This window comes from Denticeps clupeoides, chromosome 14, assembly GCF_900700375.1.
Source record: "Denticeps clupeoides chromosome 14, fDenClu1.1, whole genome shotgun sequence".
In the NCBI taxonomy this organism is placed as follows: domain Eukaryota; kingdom Metazoa; phylum Chordata; class Actinopteri; order Clupeiformes; family Denticipitidae; genus Denticeps; species Denticeps clupeoides.
In genome coordinates, this window is record NC_041720.1 from 18,634,760 (window position 1) to 18,658,953 (window position 24,194).

At 42.0% G+C, this 24,194-nt stretch overlaps 2 protein-coding genes across 3 annotated transcripts in view; one reads left to right on the forward strand and one right to left on the reverse strand.

The window, feature by feature from the left end:
• Positions 1 to 15: 15 nt before the first annotated feature.
• On the forward strand, positions 16 to 5,808 carry zpax1 (zona pellucida protein AX 1). The gene is made up of 20 exons (XM_029002803.1): positions 16 to 679; positions 828 to 923; positions 1,039 to 1,163; positions 1,263 to 1,403; positions 1,501 to 1,605; positions 1,680 to 1,850; positions 1,924 to 2,020; positions 2,101 to 2,321; positions 2,420 to 2,576; positions 2,658 to 2,866; positions 2,941 to 3,058; positions 3,128 to 3,327; positions 3,544 to 3,658; positions 4,344 to 4,513; positions 4,588 to 4,679; positions 4,752 to 4,882; positions 4,957 to 5,146; positions 5,239 to 5,380; positions 5,462 to 5,567; positions 5,665 to 5,808. Exons 2-20 carry the CDS (start codon positions 863 to 865, stop codon positions 5,754 to 5,756), a joined length of 2,643 nt encoding a protein of 880 aa, XP_028858636.1. The 5' UTR covers positions 16 to 679; positions 828 to 862; the 3' UTR covers positions 5,757 to 5,808.
• An 11,238-nt stretch (positions 5,809 to 17,046) lies between these two features.
• Positions 17,047 to 24,194, reverse strand: part of kif26bb (kinesin family member 26Bb) — a 32,084-nt gene continuing 24,936 nt past the window's right edge. For both annotated transcript variants that reach the window (XM_028953489.1, XM_028953488.1), the window contains exons 8-15: positions 23,853 to 24,109; positions 23,362 to 23,512; positions 23,026 to 23,167; positions 22,644 to 22,803; positions 19,644 to 22,572; positions 18,594 to 18,763; positions 18,350 to 18,500; positions 17,047 to 17,811 (exon numbers count right to left, since the gene is read on the reverse strand). In XM_028953489.1, the coding sequence (XP_028809322.1) occupies positions 17,612 to 17,811; positions 18,350 to 18,500; positions 18,594 to 18,763; positions 19,644 to 22,572; positions 22,644 to 22,803; positions 23,026 to 23,167; positions 23,362 to 23,512; positions 23,853 to 24,109 (4,160 nt within the window). In that variant the 3' untranslated portion in view covers positions 17,047 to 17,611. The remainder of the gene's footprint in view (positions 17,812 to 18,349; positions 18,501 to 18,593; positions 18,764 to 19,643; positions 22,573 to 22,643; positions 22,804 to 23,025; positions 23,168 to 23,361; positions 23,513 to 23,852; positions 24,110 to 24,194) is intronic.

Below are 24,194 nucleotides of genomic sequence, written 5' to 3' on the forward strand. Positions count from 1 at the left end.
TCAGATTTCGTAATAGCGGCTCTTTAAAATCTTTTCAGTCTTTGGACTGGCCTCTTTGCTTTTCCTGTGTTGTTCCATTTGTTGCCAAATGAGCACTTCAATTAGTTGGGTTTATTTAAGATGATTGTTCAGCTCTTTAAATCTTAGGTTAAACCAGCTAACTGACACATCCTGCCTGTGCAAAATGGAAACTTCTTAATTATTAATGATAAATAAACAATGATTAATTATGTGTATATATATGTCACGTGATAAAATAAACAGTTGACTATTGATAGCACAAATGGATCTTATCAGCATTTGCTGTTGAAGGTGTGGACTGTAATGTGATTGGCCAACAAATCATCTATTTAGACTCATTAACAACAATAAAGGTCACCTGTGCTGCTCAGCTTCCCTGTTAAATTGCCAGAAACGATTTAGGGCCTTATCACTGTACTGAGCATTGCTGGTCATAGGTCCCATTCAGCTGTTTCATAAGCAAGCCACAGCTTATAAGACTGTATGGTAAAAGATGGTCCTGGTTCAACTACTTAAGTTGTGAGTTTTAACATTATTTTATATGGTGCAAATCAGAATAAATGGCTCCAATAAATGATCTAACACCAATTTAATATTTTCAGTGCTTTGTGGGCTTCTGTGATTACATTGGCTGATTCTCAGAAAAACCTTATACAAAGTAAGTTTATATAAACTTGAAAGCACGTTGTAAGTCGCTCTGGATAAGGGCGTCTGCCAAATGCCGTAAATGTAAATGTAAACCTGAAGGTTTTAGCGCATTCAGTGTTTCAGTTGTTAACACTCAATTTTATTAATATTTGTCACAGGGTCTGGACTGAAGTCAGAGTGCCTTGGGAACATTATGAGGATTACATTGGACAAAAGTTTGATTGCAGGAAGGCGACTTGAAGTGGATGCCAATAGTGAGTTTTCATATGCATTTAGAGGTCTTGTGAAAGGGTTCAGTGGTGGGAATTCTTATTAAATGATGAAGTATATTCTTGTTAATGATTTGTATTTTGCTAATTTTTCTTTCAGATGGCACTCAGTTTATTCCTCTTACAGCTGACTTGGCCGCAAAATGTGGCTACAGCGTGGATGCCAACCCTTATGGAAATTCGAAGATCTTTGCATCATTGTTGAGCTGTTTTTCTGCAGACCGTGTAACTGCAGACTCTCTTTGTTGCCTTTGCTTTGTTGAATGACTTAATGTTTGTTTTTTTTTTTTTCATTTTTTTTTTTTTTATTATATAAATATGTAGGAAGATAAAGTATTTGACATGACCCTGAGGCTTAGAATGTACAACGGACACACGTCTGCAGTGGACATGCAGGAGGTGTCCAAGACTTGTAGAAACCAATGGGTGTCTCGGGAAATTCTGTGTGAAACTAACTATATGGAGGTAATAATGTGCACTTGAGCATCCACTATAATGCAACAATGGATTTATATAACAAATGGATTTATATTTTTTTACACTAACCATGGTGTTTTTCTAGGTTTCAGTGGACCGGCTTCCACCTGAAATGGATCGTAGCACACAAAGCCTTCTAAATCGGCATGGAAGTAATGTGGCACCCGAAAAGCTTGATTATGCGCTAACGGTAGGTCTTTTATTGAACATGCTTCAGTCTTCTGGGCCCTTAAGCCTTTCACTTTTAAATTGTTTCTTCTACAGCCCATTACATCTCTAAAACACATCTGGAAAATGGTCTTCCAATATGGTCCATCAAAAGAGAAGCCTATGTTTTTGAATGAAGCTCGGGATGCTGGCTATGGTGTGGCTACTAGCCCATCACGGCTGATCATTCGAAGTCCCTATGATGCGAGAGAGGTGTACACAGAAAATGTGAGCTTGGAGCCTCTACTGGTTTGTCTTCCTTGGCTTTGACATTCCTTGACTCTCTATCTGTCACAAACAGGTTGCTGGCGTCCCAATGAAAGTTTTCAAAGTTACCACCTATTTTAAGGAAAAATGGTCTGTGACTATGTTGGACACTGCTGCTGTCTGTCCTGCTGGTGTGTGAGGAGAAATGTGATTTTTCATTTCATTTTACATTTATTTCCTTCCAAAAACATTTCTGTTGCTTTTTAAATAGGTGGTCTCAAATTCATTGAGGATCGTATAATTTGGACCGTTCCTCGACACATCAACCCCTTGCTGACTTCTACCACTTCTGAAACCCTTGAAGTGCACATGGGAATTGATGGAAAGATACTTACTAATGCAGAAATGGCTGCCAAGGGTTATGTGATGTCTGTGAGTGAGTCACACATTGTCATTGAGCTACCAATTGGGGGATCTGACGGATTTTATAAGGTATTTACATTTCCTCCTTTTTAACTAAAAAAATAAAATAAACCTCACTACTGATTGGGTGACCTTTTTTCTCTCTTCCCCTCCCCCCTCTGTGATAGAGCCGTGCTGTGGACAATCAGTATCACATCACTTACATTATCAAGCCCATGGTTGAGATTGTGTGGCGTGAGGAAGACTCTGATCATTTGACCAGATACAAGGCTTTCTTCCCCATCAACACACCACTTATGCGCAGACCACTGGTTGTGATTAACTGTAAGTAATTTGTAGGTTTTGTGTTTTTAGATGTAAGAGTATGGTTTTTTTTATTTATTTTTATTGACTGGTGCCCAACAGATACTGTTCCAGAAGAGCAGATGTTTGATGTGCTCCTTGGTGCGTTTCTTGAAGACGTCGAGCTAGTGAATATAACCTTACAGGCTGGTTCGCTGTCTGTTGCTCAGGCGAATGTGAGGGGTTACAACATTCAAGAACAAAGGCTGGCAAATGGCTCTAAGACCTTCACTCTGCATGTGCCATTTTCAGATTCTGCAGTTTTCCAGAGTGTATGTTCCACTTATATTTTAATGTGCATTAAACAGACATAAACCATCGCATCTCACCTGTAAACCTATTTCAGAGTCCAAACCCAGTGACTATAGTCTACACCTTGCCTCTGGTCTTTGGGCTACTGGTTAAACCTGAGCAGAGCATGTTTACCCACCCTGTACTGCTAGAGGCTGTTTTACAGCTTGCAGGTAACACTCCCTTCTTGCATCGCATTTGTCCATCTTGCTCTGTCTGACCTGTGCCTTCTCATTTGGTAGCCCTGCCCACTGTTACCGGCTCGTGTGATGAGGGTTACTACCATGTCACTGTGGAGTATGGAGGTCAAGGCAAGTACTTCAAGACCATGTTGGGCAAGCGGGAACTGACATCCGTTCTGGCTGAGGAGTATGGGCTCACTGAGAACAGCACTCATATGAGTTTTGCAGTACCATTCTTGGCTCCTGATGCTGTGGTCTCGGTAAAAATGCATTCAATTTTCCCTCACTTTTGTTTTGGTTGAGCATTCAGAAATAAAGATATGGAGGTCTTGAAATTTCAAATTCAAATGGTCAGTAATACCCTGTATGACATGGCGTGAAATGCTTTAGCCACTCTTATAGACCACAATATTGCAAGTGTACAGTGATTGTCATCCAACATGTCTTCCATCTGCAACTGTGCTCCCCTTTTACAGCTTGTTCAATCAACAGCAGTGCGAGGTAGACTTGACTTGGTTTTCTGGGACCCATTCAACAATAGAAGAATTAGTGACTTTTCCTTGGGTTGTACTTTTCCCATGGCAATGATTGGTAAGCTGAAGGTACTCTTCAGATCATGGTTCAGGGGCTGAGGTCTGCTGGCTTTCTGGCCTGCATTTCTGATTTTCTGTACGGGCAGTAATTTTGTTTACCTATCTAGAATAACTGAGATACAGGGTTAGATTTGCAACATAAATGACTCACTGCATCCCCTGGCTGCACATTGATAGTCCCACAGGGGAAAACTCTTTGAGCCATTGTTTGTCAGGATTGTTCCCTGTTGACCAAACATGCTGACCAAAAGACACCAAAAATTCTAAAAAAAAAAAAAAAAAAAAAGCCACTCTGAACATCTGGAAAAGCAGTGTTCAGATTGGAGAGGCCTCCAAGATGACAAACCTTTTCTGCATAGGCAAACTATTACCTGGCTAGTGACCTCAATGTGACCATTGTAGGTTCAAGATGGTCCACCCATCAAATCCACAGGCTCAAACCTCTGTCCTGCACCCTACCCCCTGAAACATGACCATGCATTTTTTTTTTTTTTTTTTTTGTAAACTCATCTGATATGGCAGATGTTCCAGAAGTCTGCACTAAAACCAAACTACACTGAAGGGTTCGACTGAATGCTAGTCTCATGCACTCTTTAATTGAAATTTGTTCATTGGCTTTTTTTGGTTGTTACTTATATAATTTTCAAATACTTTGTCATTTAAAGTCTTGTTTGATTTTCTAGAGTGTTTCTCTAATGGCACCATGACTGCACTGGCTGTGAAGGCTGAGTCTGTAACAAGCCTCATTCCGAGTCAGCTCACACTGAAGGATCCCTCTTGTCCACCCATCTTCAGTAATGACCGCTTTGCTTATTTCTCTTTTGATGTTAACCGCTGTGGAACAACTCGAAAGGTATGTCTAATGTTGCAGATATTGTTGTAATGTTTGAACAAGATGGTTATTTTTATCCCCCCTCCGCCCAACAGTTCTTTGATGGCTTCATGATTTATGAGAATGAGATCTGTTTGGCTCATGGGAATGCAAGGAAATATTCAAAGACAACTGATTTGGATTACTGGTTGGTGGGGTTGTCAACTTTTGTTTCATTTTATCAGGATGTTGTGTTCTGATCAGATGTCATCTGTTTCAGCTTGACAGTTTCTTGTTATTACATAATCAATGAGACTCAGCAAATAGTACTTAATACCAATTCTCAAACCATTACTCATGGAGTAGAAATTGGTATTGGAGAACTGCCAGTCAGAATCAGACTGGCGACAGGTATGACTTCAGCTTGTCTTTCAGCTTCATGCCCATTCTGTTGCCTACAATTTTACATAAATTCCCTCTGCCAGACATCTCCTACAGTACCTTCTATTCAAATGAGGATTACCCAGTGCACAAACATTTGAGACACCCTCTGTACTTTGAGGTTGAGCTGGTAGACTCCACTGACCCTCATATAGAGCTTGTTTTGAAGAACTGCTGGGCTACTCTGGGTGGAGAACGACTGTCTACCCCAAGCTGGGATCTTGTTGTGGATGGGTAAGATTTTTTTTCTCTCCTCTCTGAGTTTCCTACTTATGGTCTTGCAGTTTCTAATAACCCAATTTTTCTGTGGGGAATTTTTCTACAAGTTGTGAGAATTTTGAAGACAACCTTCATACAACACTGCACCCTGTAACAAGGGATACCAGAGTACAATTCCCCTCTCACATAAAGCGCTTCGATTTCAAGATGTTTGCTTTTGTCAATGACACCTTGGGTGTGACGGACCAGGTAACGTATGTTTCTTATTTAAATGCATGTAATTGCATTTTTTTTTAATCTTCTGAAATTTATTTTATTTATTTTTTTTAGATTTTTGTTCATTGTGATACTGTTCTCTGTGATTCCATTAAACATGATTATGGAGAGTGCAGCTCACAATGTGTTGGTCTGCCTACGATCAAGAGTGTAAAGAGAGGTATGCAGAAGATTACATAATCAGTACTTCTTAAATCACCTTTTTGAATCTGTAGAATTTGTCATGCGCTACAAAAAACTCATTCCCTTTTTTGCAGGTTCCAGAGGCACAGGACAAGCTCCGCAAAGCAAATCTTATATATCCTCAGGCCCCGTTAAGTTGTCAAACCTACTTTTAGCTGGTTTGTAGATGCAAAAGTCTGGCATTTTATCAAAGACGTGGTGTGTTTTCAGCTTTATTCCCCCCCATTTTTTTTTTTTTTTTTTTTTTTTTTAAACTCAGTAACCCATGCTCAGAGCTTCCAGTTCTGGGTATTGAGGTTAAGTGTGAATGGGGACTTCACTCATTTGTATTACTAGACTGATATCAGAAAGTGTCTTTGGCATAGATGCAATGGTGAAGTCAAATGAATGAAGGAATGGAAACTATTGTCTGAGGCTGGACTTCTCAAATAAATTTTCCATTTTAATTTGTGTGTTTCATCTATGGTAACAATCTTACCTGTGAAGTGATGTCATTGTGAAACACTGCAGCACAGCACATGGTGCACACATGCTTTTAACAATCACCCTTAGTGAGCAGTGGGCAGCCATGACAGGTGCCCAGGGAGCAGTGTGTGGGACACTGTGGCCGATTGGGATTTGAACCAGCAACCTTCTAATTACGTGGCCACTTACCGCTAGTCCACCTCTGCCCCTAAGACTTATCCTTTTTTTGGGCCTGTCTTGGGCCGGGACTGTTTTCAGCTCCATGTGGCTAGCTGTCTGCAGATGATTGCTAAAGTAACAGTAGAGATATGCTACTTTCCTGTTTTAAATAAAATAAATACAATTCATTAACCCAGCTTGATTTCACAAGTTCCAGAAGCACAGGGCAAACTCTGCAAAGCTTTCACATCCTCTGGCCCCAACTTTCAGCTGGAGCCCTGCCCCCATCTTTACCAATCAGACTACATCACTGTTATACTAATTCCAGCATACAAACTACTCAAGCGCACAAAACCGGTTCTGAGGCAGGTGACCACACCAACACCAGTATTACAGTACAGAGAGTAGGGCAGTGGAGGCCTAGTGAGTAAGGGAGCAGACCTGTAATCAGAAGGTTAACTCTGTGAAGAGGTTTCGCTCACATCCGCTGTGGTTAGACACAGCACCTGATCACTGGGAAGATGGTTGGATTTCCTTGCAGTCCCATCATTCTGTTTTGTCAAATTGTGTGTAGAAGTCATTCAGCGCACCTGGTAGGGAGGGGTCACCGTCACAGGTAGAGGTTTTAGTCCTGTAGTTTGTGGTTTGAATCCCGAGCCACCAAGGTGCCATTGAGCAAAACACCATCCCCACTCTGCTCACTTTTCAAGGCTATGGGTTAAAAGCAGAGGACTCACAGAGAACACGACACCAGCAAATGCCAAACTGTCTCAAGCCATTAGAGCAGAAAAGCCTGCACACGGGGCAGAAAATTCACAGCCACTTCCAGGACAGCGGTGACACACAACGCATGTGACATCCAGGCCGTCACAAACTACAGGACTAAAACCTCTACCTGTGACGGTGACCCCTCCCTACCAGGTGCACTGAATGACTTCTACACACAATTTGACAAAACAGAATGATGGGACTGCAAGGAAATCCAACCCTCCTTCCAGTGATCAGGTGCTGTGTCTAACCACAGCGGATGTGAAGGAAACCTCTTCACAGAGTTAACTCACGAAAGGCTGCTGGACCAGACAATATCCCTGGAAGATGCTCAGAGAATGTGCAGACCAGCTGGCAGATGTTCACACCAATACCTACAACATCTCACTGAGTACTACTGTCATTCCAACGTGTCTCAAGGCCACCACCTGCTGCCCTCCACCCTGGACCCACCGCAAATCATTCAAACCTCTCCACGGACGATGCCATCGCCATCACCCTGCATCTGACCCTCACCCACCTGGACGATAAGGACACATATGCATAAATGCTGTTCATAGACAGTTCAGCATTCAAAACCATCATTCCTCAGTACCCAGTTGAGAAGCGGAGCCTGCTGTGCCTGAACTCTTCCCTCTGCCACTGGATCTTGGACTTCCTGACTGAGAGACTGCAGTCTGTCCGGATTGGTAACAGCATCCTTCAGGTGCCTTTTGGCATGACCCCATGCCATGTGCCTATTACTAGGGAGCGAGCACCACCACACTGAGCACTGGAGCTCCTCAGGCCTGTGTTCAATGCTGTTCACCCTGCTGACCCACGACGGTGCAGCGATGCACAGCTCCAACCACATCATCAAGTTCGCAGATGACGCGACCGTGGTGGGTCTCCTCAGCAATAAAGATGAGTCAGTGTTCAGAGAGGAGGTGCAATGACTCATGGACTGGAGTAAGGTCAACAATCTGTTTCTGAACGTGGACAAAATGAAGAAGATGATGGTTGACTTCAGAAGACAATGGAGGGACCACTCTCCACTGAACATCGATGGTTCTGTGGAGATTGTCAAGAACACAAAATTCTGTCTGTATTCCCTCCATAACAGACATTTACCACACACACACTACATCCGGAAAGCCAACATCATTGTGAAGGATTTTACACACCCCTTTCATTCACAATACAACTACTATAATTTAACAATGTATTAGTTGTAGTACTAGTAGTATTTTAACTATAATATAAAATATAGTATATATTAAACAGAAAAAGCAGATTGTCTCTATCAGTTATAACAAGTAAAATGGTTGTAACAGTGTCACATGTTTCAGGTGGAGCTCCAGTTTACCGTCGTCTACAGCTGCTGTCCGATATTTATGGGCAATTTGCAATTGTAAGCTTTAAAAATTTAGTCTTTTACTGAAAATGTCAGCATATAATATTTGGACTGATTTAAAATTGAACAGTTGACTTGCATCAGTTTGCTGCAATGATACAGTATGTTACACTAAAACTACACTACAGCCATTTTGGTCAGACATCTGGTCAGTACTGTAAACACAAAAAACAAGTGACTTTACACAAATATTTGCTAATATTTGTAGAAAAACATGCCTGAGAGTTAATTTGAAATATAAATATAGGCCAAGTATATTGCCAAACACAGTTAGTATCATAAGAGGATAAAAACATTGAAAAGTTGCTTTTATTAATTGCTTGTTATACTGCTGTTCCACCAACACTTATCATCACAGTGACCACACAGAAGAGGAGGAGGAGCAAACATTAAGCTCTGCCCCCCCACATCAACTGTGTACACAAATACAGCCATTAAGATGTGTTAAGTCATCCCTAGCACAAGTGACAAACCTAATAAATAAATGTCAGTGTCTGTCTCATCAATATCTCATCAAAATTCTCTCTGAAGAACCATGAAAGTAAAGTGATTGTGACTTTCACTGCATCACAGCACACGGTGCACACAAATGTGTCCTTTTAACCCATCACCTGTAGTAAGCAGAGGGCAGCCATGAAAAGTGAGCAGTGTGGAGACGGTGTTTTGCTCAATGGCACCTTGGCAGCTTGGGATTCAAACCGACAACCTTCTGATTACAGGTCTGCTCCCTTACCCGCCAGTGGGATTTTACCAACACCTGACTCTTTAAAATGGACTTTGCATTTGTGTGCAACCAAATCTGAGGACTCTGAGGAAACCAAGCCATCAGGAGGAGAGACCAGTCACGTGGCACCAGTAGAGGGCGTACAAAAGCAATGAAAGAAAACAGATTTGTTTTAAACATCCCAGTAATGTAGAAAAAATTATTAGTAAAGTTAAACAATAAAAAACATCAGGCTACAGCAAGTTATTTTGTAAATCGTTCTTAATGTGCCTGGTAAATATAAAATTAAATCTTAATGCAGGAAATATGGCAGTTTTTCAGAAACAATGTCACAATGGATTAAAGCCAGAAAGCATTTTACTTATTTAACTGACTTAATGGCATCAATGTTATTTATTTATTCTTTCCCACAGGACCCAACAGTTGGCATTTATCAGTAAATTTAATAACAGTGGACAAATTCTGCACAAAAGTCTAAATTCGAAGAAAAAATATAATACAAAATAACAAATCTATGGTCCTTCTTGATAAAATAATCACATTTTCAGAATTTCATCTAATTTCTTTATTTTACATTTTATTATGTACAATAAATGGATTAATCCTGAGCAAACTCTAATGAATCTAACATTATAACAACAAGTATATAAATTATCTATCATTTATCTCAAGCTCACAACTACAAGCTGCAGATGTTGGGAGGGGTGATTTCCCTCAGCAGGTTGCCATAACAGCCTGGGGTGACATCATGCAGTGTCAGTTTACAAAACCTTGGGGACAAAGCCTCAATAACTGAAAACAAAGGGAGAAGAAAACCCAGAGTCATTATCCAACCATCTCAGAGAGAGAGAAAGACATGCTTTAGACTTTTACACTACTTCATGTATGATGAGGGATCCTGGAAACAACACAGACAGGGCAGGTCAAATATTTCAGTCATGAACACATATAAATTCATTGTTGTGTTCCTCAAACCATCCTTGAACCATTTTTGTAGTATGTCAGGCTGTATTATCCCACAGCATCACAGAATACTGTTTCCATGAAGGATGGGACTTGGTCAGCAACCATTTTAGGCAGGTTAGGGTTAATATGCACATGAAGTTTTCCAGCAGAAATCATTGTACTGCCTCTAATAGTAAAGTCTGCTTCAATTTGGGATGTTTGTAACATATAGCCCCAACGTTGCTCCATGTGGTGAAGATGTCTTCAGGAAAGGCATCCATGGTTTAGGACTGACATTCATTTTTTATGGACTGATGTCCAACGTCTTCAATGGAATTTAGATTAGGGGAACATGCAGGACAACTCAAAACATGATGTGTAGAAAACATGTGGGATCTCCTTATCATGCCAGAAACCCACAGGATCTTTAAAAAAATGTTAAAAGTCTTACCGCATCCAACCATGCATTGTAAGCAGCCTATGCCTCTGCATCTTCCCAATCTTGCCATGTTCAAAGACAGAAAACTAGGGATACACTTTGGACCACACCCACTGCTATGATCAACCTCTTCTCCATCTTGGTTACAGAGCCCGCTTTCATGTTTTGTTTCTATTGGTCGATGAGTGCAGAGGTCCCTTAGCAGGTTGGGGTGGGCAGTGGTGGCCTAGCGGTTAAGGAAGCGGCCCTGTAATCAGAAGGTTGCAGGTTCGATTCCCGATCCGCCAAGGTGCCACTGAGGTGCCACTGAGCAAAGCACCGTCCCCACACACTGCTCCCCGGGCGCTTGTCATGGCTGCCCACTGCTCACTCAGGGTGATGGGTTAAATGCAGAGGACAAATTTCACTGTGTGCATCGTGTGCTGTGCTGCTGTGTATCACATGTGACAATCACTTCACTTTAAAGGTCAAAGTTTAAATAAATTCCCCGTGGTGTGAGCAGAAGTTCAGAGACCACAGTTTTTTTTTTAAGAGGAGATGGTGGATTGGTGCCGGAGCAACAACCTTACTCTCAATAGTAAGTTGATTGGCCCCATCTGTCAGATACCCGATACGTAAAATTATGTAATTATTGGGATTGATAGCGATTGCTATCCCTACTGAAATCCTTTTCCATCTTGAGGACCTAACAGTGTGGATGCCTGACTTGCTCCTGTTCCTTCATTTTGTATTTTGAACCTCTTGATACAATCTGATTAACATTTGACAGCACAAAATGTGAAGACCTGTCATTTTGTACTCACAATTAAAAAAATTTGTATGAAAACTACTAATCAAAAAGAAAAAGTCTTAATCAAAAGAACAGAATTCAGACCATTTACATCATTTATCAGACGCTCTTATCCAGAGCGACTTACAATCAGTAGTTACAGGGACAGTCCCCCGGGAGCAACTTAGGGTTAAGTGTCTTGCTCAGGGACACAATGGTAGTAAGTGGGGTTTGAACTTGGGTCTTCTGGTTCATAGACGAGTGTGTTACCCACAAGGCTACTACTACCCTACCACCCAGACCAGTGCTGCACCCACCTCTTTCCAGAATTCTGTACAGAACAGGCTGTCCCATCATACACATGCTCCAAATCCTCCTCTAAAAGGTCTTCTGTGCCAGATTCATCCACAGGTTAAAACTCTTCCTCTTCCTCTTCATCCTTGATTGTGTGCTGTGAATTGTTTGCAGGTGCTTTGTCTCGGTCTGAATAGGCTTGCTCCACCAGGTCAGTTTTTCTGAAAGGTGGTGATTTCCAGGCATTACTCAGCTCATCTCTCTGTCAGTGGATCTCCAACTTCCTAACCGGGAGACCACAGGCAGTAAGGATGGGCGGACATGTCTCAGCCACCATCACTCTCAGCACTGGAGCCCCCACGGCTGTGTTTTAAGGCCCCTGCTGTACTCTCTGTACACCCACGACTGTGCAGCCACTACTAACCCCACCACCATCATTAAGTTTGCTGACAACGACGAGACAGCCTACCTGGAGGAGGTTGGAAATCTGGAGAACTGGTGCCAGAGGAACAATCTCCACCTGAACGTCAGCAAGACAAAGGAGTTAATAGTGGTAAAGGTGCTTAGGAACTTCTACTCCTGCACCATAGAGTGCATCCTGATGCGAAACATCTCAACCTGGTTCGGTAACAGCACCATGCAGGACTGGCGAGCCCTTCAGAGGGGGGTTGTGTCAGCTGAACGAATCATCTGTACCAAGCTCCCTGACCTTCAATCGATCTACAGCAAGCAGTGCTGGACCAGGGCCAGGAAGATAGTAAAGGACCTCAGCCACCCCAACAATGGACTGTTCTCTCTGCTGCAATCAGGGAAGCGCTTCCGAAGCAATTGCACATTTGTACACCTTCGCCCTACTCTTTGCATATAATTTATGTTTAAAAACATTAATTTGTAATAATTGTTTATTTGCAAATATTTGCATATTTGTAACACTTGAACACTTTTGCGATTACTTGCAGTATTTGTAAAACTGAGGTCAATAGCAGTTGCACATGCATTTCACTGCATATCAAACTCAAAGAAAACACGGTGCAAGCCGTGATTTGAACTCACAAGCTTGAAAGTGTGAGGCTATGTCACCGACTGCTATGCCATCATGCAACCCCACAACAACAATTTTATTATTCTAATAATTTTTAGTTGGAGTAATAGCAGCAGTACAGTAGCTACTAATAGTGATCAATTCTGGTTCACTAGGACCCCCAACTATGAATACAATCTATTTATTCACTCTGTTGTAGTTTCAATACATAAGTCAGACAATAAGAAGGTTACAAGTTAATCATACTGCACCTGCCACCGCAATGTAAATGTGGTTTTCAGGACGTGTGAAAAGTTGTGTCATATATATTAAAGGATGCAGTCTTTCTTGCTGGAAACAGACTTCTGCTATCTGTAATAAAAACGAAATAAAAGTGTGATTGAATGTTTCCCTGAAGTTTGCTGGAATATTCTTATAAGAACATCTCCACCAAGAGTGTTGTGTTTTTGGTGTGATCTGAAAAATGCACAAACTACTGGCTCAGTTTCCTGTCCACTTGTTTGACAAATGTTCAGAACCTGAAAGACTGTGAACCTTGTAGAATATTTCGGGGGGGAAGGAATGTGGGGTCACTGTGTTCCCCCAATGACTGCAACATGCCTAAGATGGAGGCATTTTAGGCAGATTAGGCAGGCCTCAAGGTCGTGTTTCAGGGCAACTCTGGGGGGCAAGCCACAACCATGAGACCAATGAATCTGAGACAGGGTAACTGAACATGGCTGACTATGCAATTGAGTTCCGCATCCTAGCGAACAACAGTCAGTGGAAAGACTTCGCGCTCCCATCCACCTTCTACGTGACAAAGGTCGAGATAGTGAATCACGACACACGGTCTGCTTCTTTTCTCTTTTATTTCCGTATACCCAGAATCCCTTACAGCAACACCCACAACCTGGAACACACACAAAACGCACACTGCCCATGTGCATATGTAACACTTTGATCTCCTCCCTCAATCACCAGAGGAAGCCATGCAACTGGGATGAGCCCAAAGTTCCCTCATACCTTGTGAACATCAGATGCAGGAGGAGCAGAATCTGTGCTTCTACTGTGGAGGGAGGAACAGGATATCCTCAGGATATCCTCGACCCGGCACTTTTCCATGAATTCCACACGCTGACCTGGAGGCTCCTGGCCTGTCCGGTGCTGATGCTGCCAAGAGGGGGGTCCTGTCACAGCCGGCATGTCACCACCAGGTCCACAGGGTCAGCGTCCCATATATACATATGGTGGCCATCTTGTCTAGTGCACGCACATCATTGTGGTTTATTACTGTGTTGCCGCTACCTTCATCTGTCTGACCTTGCTTCATAATGACTGCCTTGTTCTACTGACTCTTGCCCCTTATCTGTTCCTGTTCTGACACCAATGTTTATGTCCCTTGACCATAATTCAGTCAAGCACCCGGATTTGACTGCCCTCACTGTGAACAACCGCCTGAAGATGATTCCAGCTACCGACCTCTACAACTAGAGGTTGTTCACAGTTTGGGCAGTCAAATCCGGGTGCTGGACTGAATTATGGTCAAGGGACATAAACATTGGTGTCAGAACAGGAACAGACAAGGGGCAAGAGTCAGTAGAACAAGGCAGTCATGCAGCAGCACGACTAATCTTCAACCTTCCCAAATTCTCCCACACCACCCCTCTGCTACGCTCCCTCCACTGACTCCCAGTAGCTGCACGCATCAGGTTCAAAATACTGATGCTGGCCTACAAAGCCAAACATGGAGTAGCACCATCCTACCTCACAGCCCTTATTACACCTCGCACTGCACCTCGTTTACTCCGAGCCTCCAGTACTGCTCGCCTGGTCCCTCCATCTCTGAAGGTAAAAGGAAAACATTCATCTAGACTCTTCTCTGTCTTGGCCCCTCGGTGGTGGAATGAACTTCCCCTCGAGGTCAGAACAGCTCAGTCACTGAGCACCTTCAAACGACAGCTCAAGACCTTCCTCTTTAGAGAATATTTAGATTAAATTGTAATTTTCTTGGTGTCGAACTTGTGTACAGAAACTACAACAGAGTGAATAAAATAGATTTATTCATTGTTGGGGTCCTAGTGAACCGGAACTGATCTCTTCATCGATGGTAACTTAAGCACGTTGTAAGTCGCTCTGGATAAGGGCGTCTGCCAAATGCCGTAAATGTAAATGTAAAGATGATCATACTGCCTGCATACTTTCACTCTGCCTATACCATGGTAACCGCTATCTGTGCTGCTGCTTTGTGTGCCATTCCCACTGCCAAGCTGTCACTTAAACTCTGCCCTCGCACTGAACAGTCTCGCTCCCACTCCCGTCTTCTCTCTACCTGCCCCCGCACCACCAAGCACCCAAGCCATGCCAACCCCAACCCTGCTGTACCACCTTTGGATATGTCTGATATGCTCCAGAAACAGCCATAACAAAAGTGTTTATGTATATGCATTTAACATGAAATACTTTACTGGTCTGTGTACCACCTTTCACGTCAGCAGGACTACAGCAGCTCCCAAAGGTCACAGAAGGCTGAATCTGGCTCGACACAGCAGTCCACCCTCAGTAAGTCTCTTCTGGTTATCATTTGGATGGAGTGGGTGGACCATGGCATTGTGAACCCCACTATGGGTCTCATTAGCAAGAACTTGATGATGTGGTTGGAGCTGTGCATCACTGCACAGTCGTGGATTAGCAGAGTGAACAGCATTGGACTGTGCACACAGCCCTGAGTAGCTCCAGTAGTCAGTGTGGTGGTGCTGGAGATGCTGTTCCCCATCCGGACAGACTGAGGTCTCTCAGTCATTAAGTCCAAGATCCAGTTGCAGAGGGAAGTGTTCAGGCCCAGCAGGCTCAGCTTCTCAACCAGGTGCTAAGGAATGATGGTGTTGAATGCTGAACTGAAGTCTATAAACAGAATTTGTGCGTATGTGTCATTATTGTCCAGGTGGGTGAGGATCAGATGCAGGGTGGTGGCAATGGCATCATCCGTGAAGTGGTTTTTAAAAGCAGTCTCGAGCTTTGAGCAGTTCAGGTACCTCTGCAGTCATCCACAGCTTCTGGTTTGTTTGTCTGGTGAAGACTGTAACGTGATGTTCACTGATGTTGTGGCTGATGGCTGCAGCCTCCCTAAACATTTGCAACTCTTGCCATTCAAAACAGTCTTGAGTCTGAAATTAGCAGAAATGCCTCCTGCTAACCAGGCTCTCACCTGCTTCAGAACCAGTTTTGTGCGTCTGATTGTGCAGACTGGAACATTCTTCTATTTAATATTTAATTGTTAAAATACTAGAACTTTAATAAAAATGAATCTGTAAATAGAGGCAAAGAGAAAACAGAATGTAATGCAACTACATTAATGTGACGATGCATGTTCTCATTGCATCGTGGCACTTTTTACGCTCAGCTTCTCTTTCTGCTTCACACCAGTAGATGGTAAACTGTGCTGATGGTACAGGACGAGATCCACGACTGACTTGGCAGTTTAAATGTGGAACCCGGCCTTGAGCTCTGGCGCCTTCTATTGGTGCAGATCTCTTCTTAGAACCCATCTTATAATGTGTCAAACATTCAGGATCTGACTTCTTCAGGCACCTCCTGCCCCCATCTTCTCTTGGGAGGATGATGGGAATGGGAGGGTGCGACATAATAATGTCTGTTTAACTAGTTTCACTGAAATGTAATAGTGTGTGTGTTGGTTACCATGATGGGTAAATTCATGGTTTGATTAGAGTTTGATTAGCTCAACCCAATCTCACCAAACTTGACCGATTTAAATGAAGATTACAATAACCTGCTTTTGTGAAAGAACAGGTCACTGTCATGGGTTCTCAGAGGATTCCAGCGTAGAACTGTGATATGATGCAAACTGTCTATTAATGAAAACTCCTAACTATTTACCATGGTCAACTACTAGTGGTCTTATAGCAAAGTTAGCTATATAGGTGTAGGCCATGTAAAATGCTGAGGCACACAGTACATTAAACCCCTCATGTAGATCTGTGTCTGATGCAAGTACTTGCCTATAACACATTTGTGAAGCAGGATTCAATTTAACTGTTCAGGGATGAAAGGCCATGCATGCAAAACATAAAATAAATAAATAAATGCAGCCACTTCATATAAAATTCAGATGGAGCCTACACACATCTGGGACACTGACAAAAAATATTCTTAATATTTAGGAACTGGAGCAGAAAGGGGTGAACTTTCCAGATCAAGAGTGACTGCAGGGATTGTAGACTATGCAATTAATGCACTCTTTATTTAGTAATGAGCTACTTTAGTGAGTTTCCCTCCACCAATGAATTCATATTTACAGCAGACTACCTTCATACTGCATAAACACATTTTTTATTTGTATCACTGCAGAATACATAGAAAAAAGTACAATGAAACCATAACACATTTGGATAGATTGACGTTCCATCTAAAACTACTTTGTATGCATTTATTATGTGTATGGAGGTTTTTTTCCTTGTGTGCAATAGGGTCAAGTGTGGGGGGTGTCAACTGTAGGACCTGTCAAAGCCCATTGAGACATACTGTATGTGATTTTGGGCAATATAAGAAATTAATGTTGTTGTTGTTGAATGGCCAACCATGCACAAAGACATTGAACCCAATGGTGCATCAAAAAATTAAATGGATTGGTGGAACAAAGATCCGGACATAAATGCAGCTCAATCAAATATGTTCAATTTTATCAACCATTATCCCTCAGTGCACTGACTGCAGCATAGTTAATTAAGTGTACCAGTGTTGCAATGCAGTGTGTCCCAGTTCTAAAAACTATGGGAAAGCATTCCAGTGCTTTCTAGTATGTTGACGGTGCAAGACTTTGTGTGACATTGGTTTGATGCATTCTTTCACTGATGATTAATCTTAAGTAGGAACCACGATAATTCTAGATGATATTTATGAAGATGTAATGTATCATAATTGTCATCAGTTTTTAAATTTCAAGTTTTAGCTTACGTAGCACCACAGTATGTGGTATTTACATGAGTCTACTTGTCATTAGGAATGGTGTGATAAATCAGCACTATTATAACTTGAAATATCCTTTCTGATCTGCTGATGCCCGGCATCGTCTTCTCTGCCGCTGCCTTGGTGATGCATCGAAGCAGGTCACCATCATCACCCGAGCTTTGCATTGATTCACTCGGCTCTCCAATTTCATGGTGACCATCTCCAACGCCTCCAGGTGTTCCAGCGAATCCACCTCAAATGTCTGCCACAGGTCAACTGCAGGAGGTTTTACAAGAAATAAACAGCAAATACTGAAAACTAAACTATTTTGCAAATTACAGTTTTATTCACTTTACTTCTGACACCAGAATGCAGCATAGTATTTAATGGTATTTATCATGTAGGGCTCTATTTTGTACCTGTCACTTCAAAATGTGCAAAAAGGCAGCTGGATGTGGGAGGGTCATATGAATGAGCTTACACAAGGTGAAATAAGTCCTTTTGCTCCCATTGTGTATAGCACTGAACACTTTTGAAAACCAAGTCTATTCCCTCGGGTCTATTCCTTCTATACTTCTCATAATCATAATTCTATTTCCATTCATAATAGGAAACATGATATCTTTTGTCATTAATAGGTTTATTGATTAATTTCAAAGGATGTTACACTCAACCATGCATCTTTGTGTAAACTCAAAACAATGGCCACCTTAAATGACGGAGTGCATTGCATTTTGACACAAGCAAAACTACATTTCCTACTTTGACTTTATTTTCATTATTCCTTTACATTCCATTAATGTTATGTACTTACACTCATGGGTCCATTGCACTGGTTTTACCATTAGATGATGCTTTGCCAAGTCCAGTTCTCTTTTAAGGGCATTGTATTTAGCCCAAACCTCTGCAATCCTCTGCTGACGGTGCTCCAAGAATTTAAGCTTAGCACTGAAGCAGACAACATCCTGAAATCAAAAACATGAAAAGCATCTCTTCACTCAGACATAACTACTGACCTTGAAGTAACTGATTAGTAGTAAGACCAAATTAATGCTCACTTTGTTCCCAGAGACTCCTCTTTTCTGCAGATGGTCCACATTATCAATTTCATAAACTTTAATCTCATAGGAGCTTGGAGGACTCCTGTCAATCCAATGCACCCTAGGGCCACTGCTTAATCTCCTCATAGACAAGAGGGAGTCGTGAGATGGACGTCTTTGACAGGAACCTTAATAGACAGTATAACAGGCAATTTTTAATCAAATCTATTGGTTACTAGAAATGTTGCACAGTCTGGTTTGCAATGCAGGAATGTGACGCCACAGACTTTCAAGACTTTCCACTTTCAAGATAACATTCCAGGGGTGTCAGTGAACAGACACTGTTAATTATCTGTGCAGTATTCTGCATCAGTCAAGTTGTCATTGTTTGTGTCAAACAACTTGTTTTAACATTAAAACAGACGGTGACTTAGGCCCGTCCACACATGAACGCTTTTCAGTTTCTTTCACAAATGTTGTCATCCACACAGAGACACAGAGAACATCCTCCCACACCTGTAAGTGAAAGTAATTGTCATTGTGAAACACAGCACACAACGAAATGTGTCCTCTGTATTTAACTATCAGCCTTGGTGAGCAGGGGGCAGCCCAACAGTGTGTGAGGATGATACTTTGCTCATTGGCACCTCAGTGCCACCTTGGCAGTTTGGGAATTGAACTACAAACCTTCTGATTATGGATCTGTTTCCTTTTTTATGGATCTGTTTTATGTGTATATGTATGGGGGTCATATATTTTGTAACAAGAATCACACAAAGAATTCCAGGATACCTTTTCATTGGTGGTTGTGTTGTACTTTACCCAGATACAATATTGCTATTTTTTGGATATTGTGAAGGCTCTTTATTTAATTTTTTTTGATTGGTTGGGCTCTGGGACCCCAGCGGAGCCGCGGTCTAAGAAATATTAGGTGCTGTGGCATATTAATTTCCAAATTAGAAATACAATGTGTGGAAGTGCTAAAAAAAGTGACTATCATGCTGAATGAGTGACACTTGAGAGCCCTGGCAATGAAATTGAACAGTGTGTAGCTGCTTTAAATCTTACCTGTGTTGTATCTCCTCCTGGAGCTCCTGCTACTCCTAGCCAAGCTGTGGAAACAGCTGCGGTCACTGTTGGAGTCTCTGATGGAAGTGCTACTGCCAGTGCTGTCCCGCATTAAGCTCTCATATCCACTGCTAACAACACTATTGCGGTTGTACAACAAAGAAGTTTTCCCCATGGCTGGAGGAAGCTTGCCACTCAGAATGCTTGTGGTGTCACTGGCATGGCCACTGCAGTGGCTGGGCGTCCGAGGGGCAGTCAGTCTGTTGTAAGGGGAAGGAATGTTCTTTTCTTCATTCAGACTTTCTTTGCTCCCAGAATCTGAGTGTTCCTGCCCAACACTGTTTGCATAGTCTGTACTTTTAAAGTCATCAGATATCTGGCCATTCACAGCATTCAGTGAAGACTGGCGAGCCAATCTTGAGCTGAGATCGCGGGACTTTTGGGATGGCCAGTGACACTGGACCTTAGGTAACAAACTTGATTCCCTCAAAGTGTCCCTTGTGGATTTTTGGGAAAAACTCTGAGATTTGGTACAATTTGCTGACTGTCTGCAGCCCTTATGACTGGACACAATAAGCTTGCCAACAGTTGAGGATTTAGATAGATTAGAATTTGGTGTTTGAGATGGAATGCTGTGACAAACACAGTTGTCTAGAGTTAAAAACTTTGGGTACCTTCTGATGATTCTGTTGCCCTGAGTCAAAAAACCGTCACACTCAAAACTTTCCTGAGCGACAACACTTGAATCCACAGTATTGCCATGCTCTAAGGAATAAAAGCCAGAAACCTCTGAATGTAATTTATTAGCACCATTGGGCCTGTTTGCTAACAGCTCCAATTTTGTATTAAAAGGCATGCTGCTTTCTTCTGTAGGGGACATGGGCCTTTTCTTGTTCTGTTTATCACCGATAGTTCCACAAAGAAAAGTTGCTGTGTTTTCAAGTACTGCTGTTCTAGTCAAACTGGGCTGGATGTTGGTTCTCTTCTTCTGATTTGAGCTCTGTTCTTTGTTCAAGGAAAACAAGACATCATCCTTCCTTTTTACTGAGCTTCCCTGCCAGGCATGGGACTGCCTTTTCCCCAACATTTCCCTCGGACTACATGGAGTGGATGCTGTTTCTCGGCTGGATTTGAAAGTCTTGTTTCTGTTAGAAAGATAGAAATCTTCTAAGCTATGCTGTTTCTTGAGACTGTTCCAATCTCTTTGGAGACTTGCTACTTGCATGTTTTTGATGGACGTCTTGTGATTCTCTAAACTGTTAGTCTCACAACCATCCATCAGCCTCCTTTGAGTAGCCAGTGATAAAATGGCTTCATCTTTTCTAGAGTGTCTGCTTGCGTGGTTGCTTCTCATCCCTGTAGTCCTCGTTTCTTGTTTGAACTCATAGGGGAACTGCGTGGGACTTGAACTCCCACTAGGACTTAAGCTAACATTTTGTTTTTTCCCTTTCATGTGCTTAGTGTCTTGATCCTTTTTTGCCAGTGAATTGTGTCTCCTAGAGGTGTTGGAATGAATACTTACATTTCCACTGTTGTGTCTGGAAAGGCATTCATCAGCAGGTATTTTGTCTAAAACCTTTTCATTTAAACGTATGTCCTGATACTCACTGCATGTTTCCACATAACCAGTGTCTTTCAGATCAGCTTGTTTACCTGGATTTATGTTAAAAAACCCATGGGCCTCACTGGCTTCCAATGAAACAGGCCCAGAGCAAGAACTGGCAAACACATAGGATTCACTATTATCAGGATTGCTAGAACATTGTAGATTAGACCTTCTGATATCTGATGTCTCATTCTGGGTCACAAACTCTGGGGTGCATGCATCTTCACTTATGCTGCTAATGATCCTGACTGGCTGTGAGTCTGACATCAGGGCCAGAAGAGAGTGTCCATCTGCAAAGCTGATGACCTTCTCAGTCCTGCCCCGTTCCACCATTCCACTGATCGGCACTTCCTCGACAACCGTATACACCAGTTCATCGTGCCCACTTCCATCCAAGGGCTGCTGAATTGTTACAGTGACAGTCGCCCTCATCTCCTTCTGGCCTTCTGGGGATTGCTGTGGTTGGAGGTCACTCTGGTTGAGGGGGAGTTTCACAAGAGAACCAGTGCTAGTAGACAAGGAGAACAATGAAGATGACCTTGGTGAACTCTTGCCAACAGGAGAAGTCCTGATTTCAGACTGTAGAGACGAAAATTCATTTGGACCTCCTAGATTTTCTAGTAGTAGCTGTAGAGAGCTGTTTCTATGATTTGTTGCACTAGTTTCACAAAAATCGTTTTGCTCAACTCTATCTGCTTTACTTTGGTTGACTGCAAAAGAACTGTTGTCCTTTGGATACAATTGTTGTGGATTTTTGTTATTAGGTAAACCAGCTCTTTCCACTTGCCTTTTACATGTGATTTCATCAGATGATTTCATAGTAGCTGTTGTTCCTGCCAAGTCACTTCCATCAATGCACCCTAGTCTCTCCTGAAGCTCTGCAAATGTATTACATTTCAGACAGTCTCGTCCTGTTGGTTGTCGTTGTGCTATGTTGGACTGTTTTGTCTCTTTCTCCTCCTGTGATCTTTGCAAGATTCGAAACTCTTTTAGCAGGGATTTAGGAGTTTGCTGCTTGAGTTTGGGTGAAGAATCCGTTGGTTCACCTATGGTGGTGTCCATGAATGGAATTATTGCTACCGATTTCTGAAGCTCACTGGCAGGACCCATCATGGGGAGTATGTGGCCGTTTGGATCCACGTGAATTACAGTATCGCAGGAATGATCACTGGCTGAGCGTTTGCCCATTTCAGCCTTGAAATGCTGCAGTGATTGATAAGGGTTCAGTGTGTCAGAAGAATAACTTGCTCTTAGCTTATCTCGATGCTGTGCTTTCTTTTCTTTACGTAAACTTTTCCCATCTGGAGAGCTTGGCCTACATTTCTGAGACAATGGTAGTTGTTCATGATTCAGAGTACAATGACAAACACACAATTGAAAGTATTAATGCATACCTTAGCCTTCTTCTGCATTTTACGAATGTGACAGACTATCTGGATTGTGGAAAGAGCCTCTGACAAAGCTTCTGGCATGTTGGAGACATGAGCGATTATTGTTGTTTGGCAGTTGATATTGGCAAGAGATTCCTGAAGGAGCATGGCCAATTTACTGTCCCTGCACATATGAGAACACTGATATGCAAATGTATGGAGCTAATCATGTATACATTTTATGAATGATTTAACTGTATAAAGTAACAGCGATATACGAGCTACAGGTTAATGTTCAGACTTGTTTTAAGAGACTTTGTTTAATCTAATTGTTTCTCAATGTTCTTGTTCTCATAATATTAATAATTATAATAATAAACAATCATAAACAATAAATGTAACATACTGTTTGGGAACTTGTTTGGATGCACCATTCAAGTAAGAAAATACATTGCTCAGGTCAAAGGACAGTGGAGCTGAGGGTTTCATGGTCTCATCAGCCCATCCATCTAGGTTTATCAAGGTTAATCTGCTGTGATTACTACACACTGCAAAACAGAATCATAATAAATTATACGAATTATTACAGCTCAATAAATCAGAGACATGACTAGTTGCTAATAGGTTTATTATTGAGTAAACATATGTTATTAAGGCATGGAATAAGTCCTTGGAGTGTTAATGCCTATGGAATCAAACCAACAGAATACATTTGCGAAGTCTAGAGCAGAACAGCACTCACTGACATCTTCAGAGTTCTGCTGCAGGATGTACAATATGAAGAAGAAATGAGAGCGGTCAGGCCTGTTGTTGTTCTGAGAGGCAATGGCAGCATCCAGCAAGAAGGCGGCTCTCTCTGCTGTTGGAGCGCTCATCACGCTGTGGTTCTGAAGCTGGAGAGATGAGATAAATAATCAATTCTCGTAGTCCAATGCACAGATGACATTCTAATAAAACTGTCTCCTCTGTTTTAATTGGCCTCTCAATCAACAAAAAAATAACTAATTAATCTAATATTTTCTAATGATATTAATGTTTAAAACTAAAGCTTGATATAATGCATATTTAAAATTCACAAAGACAACTGTGTAAATGGAAATTATGTCCAATGTCCATCGAAGTTGCTCAAAAAACATTAGGCCAACCAAAGACATTGTTGATTAGTTTAATACTAATAACAAACAGTCTCTTGTTCTGAATATTGGCTCTGCCTCCTTTTCTATTTTATCTTACCTGTATTCCACTGATGGGGTCCTCAAAAAGGCAAATGTCTGGATTAGGGCCATTAGTACAGTTGTCCACTGCTGACAGTAAATCTCTAAGGGTCTCTTTCTTCCCACAGACTTCCACAGCAGAGACTGACACAAAGATGTTGCCCCCTGTTTTAGATTTTTTATTGTTGATTAGTTTGAAAAGCCAGGAGATGGCACATGGGATGACCCCAAGGCGTGATGTGGACTCATCTCTTCCGATCATGGTACAGAATTTTCCTGGAGATCACAGACAACAGTAATCATCTGACCAATGTCACTTGATGTCACTTTTTCAGCCAGGCTAGTGGTAAAGAGGCTACTT

What these genes read in the sequence shown, in the direction of transcription:
- zpax1 (XM_029002803.1), top strand. Translation starts at nt 863, where the DNA reads ATGAGGATTACATTGGACAAAAGTTTGATTGCAGGAAGGCGACTTGAA. An exon ending in GTGAAACTAACTATATGGAG is followed by an intron (nt 1,404 to 1,500) that starts GTAATAATGTGC and finishes GTGTTTTTCTAG; the next exon opens with GTTTCAGTGGACCGGCTTCC. An exon ending in ACCACTGGTTGTGATTAACT is followed by an intron (nt 2,577 to 2,657) that starts GTAAGTAATTTG and finishes GGTGCCCAACAG; the next exon opens with ATACTGTTCCAGAAGAGCAG.